Source organism: Helianthus annuus, chromosome 14 (assembly GCF_002127325.2).
Source record: "Helianthus annuus cultivar XRQ/B chromosome 14, HanXRQr2.0-SUNRISE, whole genome shotgun sequence".
NCBI lineage: Eukaryota > Viridiplantae > Streptophyta > Magnoliopsida > Asterales > Asteraceae > Helianthus > Helianthus annuus.
Genome location: NC_035446.2, coordinates 155,683,219 through 155,688,111, shown reverse-complemented (window position 1 = coordinate 155,688,111; position 4,893 = coordinate 155,683,219). Strand labels below are relative to the sequence as shown.

The following is a 4,893-nucleotide window of genomic DNA, read 5'->3' as shown; positions in this document are numbered from 1 at the left end:
AATCAAAAAATCGATTCATTTAATTCGAAAATTCTCCACATCCATAGAGGTTACAAGAGACACTAATGTCACAAGCCAAATGTTCGAATGTCGTTTTGCTATGTGATGTGCTTGAACACTTGGGTTTACTAGTTAGGGCGGCATCAACGAATTAAGAATGTGTATATGCCTAGTCGTGTATATGCAATGAACGCACCACTGGTTGAGAGTTGCCGCTGCTCTCCTGATCAGTTCAAGACTGACACAACCAGTAACTCACATAAAGAGCGGTATTGACTGGTTTATCCTGGGGAAACGAGGACACCACACCACACGAGGATCGAAAGATAACCCCGTGACACTAAGTTACAAAAGGTGAAAGTTTAAGGGATACAAGTGTAACATTCCGTAATGATCACCGGACGTTCATACCGGAACAGATCTAAAACCCTATACACGACGCTTCACCCTCCACTCTCCACCGTCGCGTAACCCTAACGCAACCCATTAACCTGCAACAATGAGGAGAGCTTCTATCCTCACTTATTCCTCTGCTCTATCCAGAGCCCTATTATCACCTACTAAACAACACAACAGCCTCTTCCAGGCCACCTCCGCTTACGTCGCCGGTTCTTCTCGGCGGTGTTTTTCAACATTCAGATTTCCACGTGGCTACTCCGGTGCTACTAGGTTTTCTCTGTCGTTAGGTGGTCTTGCTGCCGCTACGGTCGCTGTTGGTTGCTCCTCACTGTTGGTGGAAGACGAGGCGTATGCTAAAGCACATGTGAAGGCCGATTTAGTCCCTAAGGATGTTGTGCTTTATCAGTACGAAGCTTGCCCTTTCTGTAACAAGGTTAAAGGTAAATTTTTCATATTGTATTTGAGTTAGTTTATTGTAGCGAATTGGTGTCTAATTTGTTATCTGGACGTTACGAATTGAAGCAGTGTTGTGTTTGTATTGAATAACTGAATAATGATAATGATAAGCATTCATAGATGTTGATAAAATGGTAACTAATGGACAAAGTTAAAGGTAAATGATAAATCAAATAATAATAACTGTGGTAGATAGTGGTTTATGATATTTATTGTTCTCTGGCAACTGTCAAGTTGGTTTCAAATATGGCTAGGATGCACTAAATTTAGTTGGTTTTTTGTGTTGCTTTCTCAGCATTTTTGGACTACTATGATGTACCATACAAAGTTGTGGAGGTGAACCCGTTTAGTAAGAAGGAAATCAAATGGTCTGAGTATAAGAAGGTGCCTATATTGACGGTGGATGGTGAGCCACTGGTTGATTCGTCAGGTATTTTCTTCGTATTATTCAAATTGAAATTCGGTTCTATTTTACTATGTGAAGTACGATAAGTTGGGTTGATAATTGTCATCAACAATCAACCAGATGACACATTTAGTCAGTTGATTGATATATCCTTTGAAGACACAGTGAGTCTTTCTTGCAGCTATTATTGATCAGATGGGGAACAAGATCATTTCGTCGAAAGCTTCATTGGTGGTCTCTAATGGCGACGAAGAAAACAAGTGGCGCAGGTTTTTATTTTTATTCTCTATCTAGTGTCTAAGCAATATATTTGTTTCTAGTTACAATGATCTAAATTTTTTAAAAGGTATCCAATAAAGATAATTACTACGTAGTTAGCAGTGGCGGACATATAGTGTTAATAGGGGTAGCACGGTCTACCCCTCAACCCCGTCTTCGTAGTGTAAAAATACCCCTTAACTCCATTTCCGTAGTGTATAAATACCCCTCAACTCTGTTTCTGTTATATAAAGGACACCCCTGATCCTAAAAAAAAATTAGGATACCCCTAACTTTTTGGGCTAGTTCCGCCACTGTTAGTTAGGGTGTCTCGTTATTGATGTTTGAAGCATTTAATAGAAAAATATTAAGTAGTTATTTTATTTAGAGCTGTGAGGTGTCTATGGTGCTAAAGCTTAGTGAAATCATGTAGGTGGGTTGATGATCATTTGGTGCATATGCTATCACCAAACATCTACCGGAACACTTCTGAGGCTTTGGAGTCCTTTGACTATATCGCTAACAATGGTAAGCTATATAATAATCATTAATGTGTCATCTATTTATTTATTCAATGTGATAATGATCATAATAGGGCCGGCTCTGGGCCTGGCAAACCCGTGCCGACACCCGAGGCCCAAAATTTCAAAGGGCTCGCAAAGTCTTTATAAGCTTGTATATGTTTATTAAATTATATATTTAGTATATTCATCCATTTATTATGCAAAAAAATATTGGTGTTGTAGTGGCAAAAACTATCTCAAAATAATGTAAAGGTCTCAAGTTCGAGTCTTTGCTCCATCACTAAGTTTTTATTTTTGTAATTCATTTACCCTTAACCATAATTTTGGGCACAATTCTTTTCGTCGCCCGAGGCCTAAATTTTTTCAAGAGTTTTCGGGGACGGCTCTGGATCATAAATGTGATGTTCTGCTTTTGTACTTTTAGGTAATTTCAGCACCTATGAGAAGTATTCAGTGAAGTATGCTGGGGCTGCTGCTATGTATTTTGTGTCGAAGAAACTAAAGAAAAAGTATAACATCACCGACGAAAGAGCAGCCTTGTACGATGCTGCAGAAACATGGGTTGATGCACTTGATGGCAGAGACTTTCTAGGTCGGTTTTCTTATTGCTTGTTTTGATTTTTAACATTGGAGTTAACGTTTTGCTTATTATTGATTTATCAGGGGGTTCGAAGCCTAATTTGGCAGATCTAGCTGTTTTTGGGGTGTTGAGACCTATTCGACAGTTAAAGTCAGGTAAAGATATGGTGGAGCACACCAGAATTGGTGAGTGGTACTCCAGAATGGAGTCTGCAGTTGGAGAATCTTCAAGAATAAAGGCATAAATTTCTTGTTGCGTAGAAGTCAAACGTCAAACCTAAAGATAGACCATTGATAACACACATGCAGACATACAATAACATAGATCATTTTGTTTGATCTGCACCGGGGATGGATGCTTACCTGGTGTCGGTCACCTCACTTTCTTGGATGGGATACGAATTCCGGATTTCAACTTTTATCATTTATGGAATGGATTCACCACACCTCATGTATAAGGGAAAACCGATATTAGTTTTGTTTGTTTTTTATTTGTTGGAGTCTACTTTTTTAAAATCAATTAGTCACCGATTTATTTATTAAAAATTTTATTTGCATCGTTAAACGAGGGTATGTTGCCTGTGCATGTTGCAGCTGGGTATAACATATCTTTGTTTTTACGAATAAGAGAGTATTAGGACAAAATTCACATTAGGACTTGTTTGATTTAATTTTGTTCTAGAGAAAGTACGCTGACTCAACATTTTTCAACGAATTAGCAAACGGCACAAGGGAAGCTTGTACCTTATCAAGGAATTCTAGCCCAGATTCAGCTTTGGAATCATACATTGAAGTTTACCATCTTTATTGTCGCACGTGGTCTTCATCGACAGCGTTGAGAAGAGCATGTAAGTTGGAGTCCCTTAGTCACTACTATGGATGCGTTCATTAAAGCCCGACAACGTTGACAATATGCATCGATATCATGCAAACATTCTCTCGTTGACCCTCCTATTCATCCAATCCTGGGCTGGCTTTTTTGAGTCTTCATTTTTCCTGATTGATTCTCCTTTTATGGGAGGCTTCTGTTCTTTTGAGTTCTGTCCTGTACGAAATGTTTAGTCTTTTGATTAATTGAGTTAGATGACTCTCTCTTGCCTTAGCTTTGACAATCACCATTGCAAGGTCATGAACACCGTGTCATCAACTCTTTAACTTAGCCCATGCTTGCAATCTGCAGATCATCAATAAAAGTGAAAAAGACGGAAAGATCCGAGATCTTAAGGACACAAGTCGTAAGCTGTTTAACGTGTCCCAGAATGCTTGAACTTGCATAGCTTGCTATTGGTTTCGTCCTTCACATTCTTTGGTAAATTTAAGAAGCTGACTTTTACAGAGAAGCAACGGGATGCACCATGGCTTCAGTTGAGAGATGTCACATGAGTCTTAATTAGATATAGACCTTGTAGCCATTACAATTGTGGCGGGATGGTAGAGGCTCTTGCATCTTGGAGAAAAAAACAGGGTTCAGTCCATAGCCAAAACACTTCTACAATCCAGGCCTCTCGTAGCCAAAACGCTTCTGCTCGACACAACTTCTGCTTATGTACCATCTATGGTTCCGACAACAAAACCACCGCTGAAGACTCAAAACCAGTTGGTCCGACCTGGTCAGAGTAGAGCTTCAGATGACCTAGCAAGAATCTGCAAGATCACAAGGAAACAAGCACACCGTTAGCCTCGTCACAGGGAGGGGGGCCTCTCTGTGACCAAGCTCGGGCGTGAGAATAAGTATTTGTGAGGAGAGAATAGGTCAGGGAGAGAGAGAGAGAGGAGAGTTTAGAGAGAGAAAGTAGCGATTACCTCTGGCTTGGAGTCTTAGCGGGGTTTTTATAGTTTTTGGGTATGCTGACGTGGCGAGTTAGTTAGAGCCGGACTAGTCACTATCATGGTAGTTAATGTTGTGGGTCCCAGGTTAGTTAGGGCGGAACAAAGGGTCGGTCCGTTCCGTTCCTTGGTGCTTAAATGTGAGTATTCTTTTGGTTATTCGGTCCGGTTATACGTTGTCTAGTCATTCGGTCCGACAAAGGACATATCCTCATCAAGTCCCCCTAGTTCGGAGCGTTTGTTTAGCAAAAGTTTTGAACTATATGGCGAGGTTTTTGCAATTCGGGGGTTTTTTATTTACCGCCCGTTTTTTCGACTTTTGAATTTTGAATTTCTTTGGCGGTAATTTCGCTTTTGTGACCGTCAGTTATCCTAGCTTTGCTTTTATTGACGTGACCCTTGACATGCATCACCCGTCTGACGTGGCGATACCTGATTGGCCTC

At 40.3% G+C, this 4,893-nt stretch overlaps 1 protein-coding gene across 1 annotated transcript; it reads left to right on the top strand.

The window, feature by feature from the left end:
* The first annotated feature begins 293 nt into the window (after nucleotides 1–293).
* Nucleotides 294–3,138, top strand: LOC110904532 (prostaglandin E synthase 2). Its single transcript, XM_022150375.2, has 6 exons — nucleotides 294–839; nucleotides 1,151–1,285; nucleotides 1,443–1,530; nucleotides 1,953–2,047; nucleotides 2,468–2,635; nucleotides 2,707–3,138. Exons 1-6 carry the CDS (start codon nucleotides 500–502, stop codon nucleotides 2,865–2,867), a joined length of 987 nt encoding a protein of 328 aa, XP_022006067.1. The 5' UTR covers nucleotides 294–499; the 3' UTR covers nucleotides 2,868–3,138.
* Nucleotides 3,139–4,893: the final 1,755 nt, after the last annotated feature.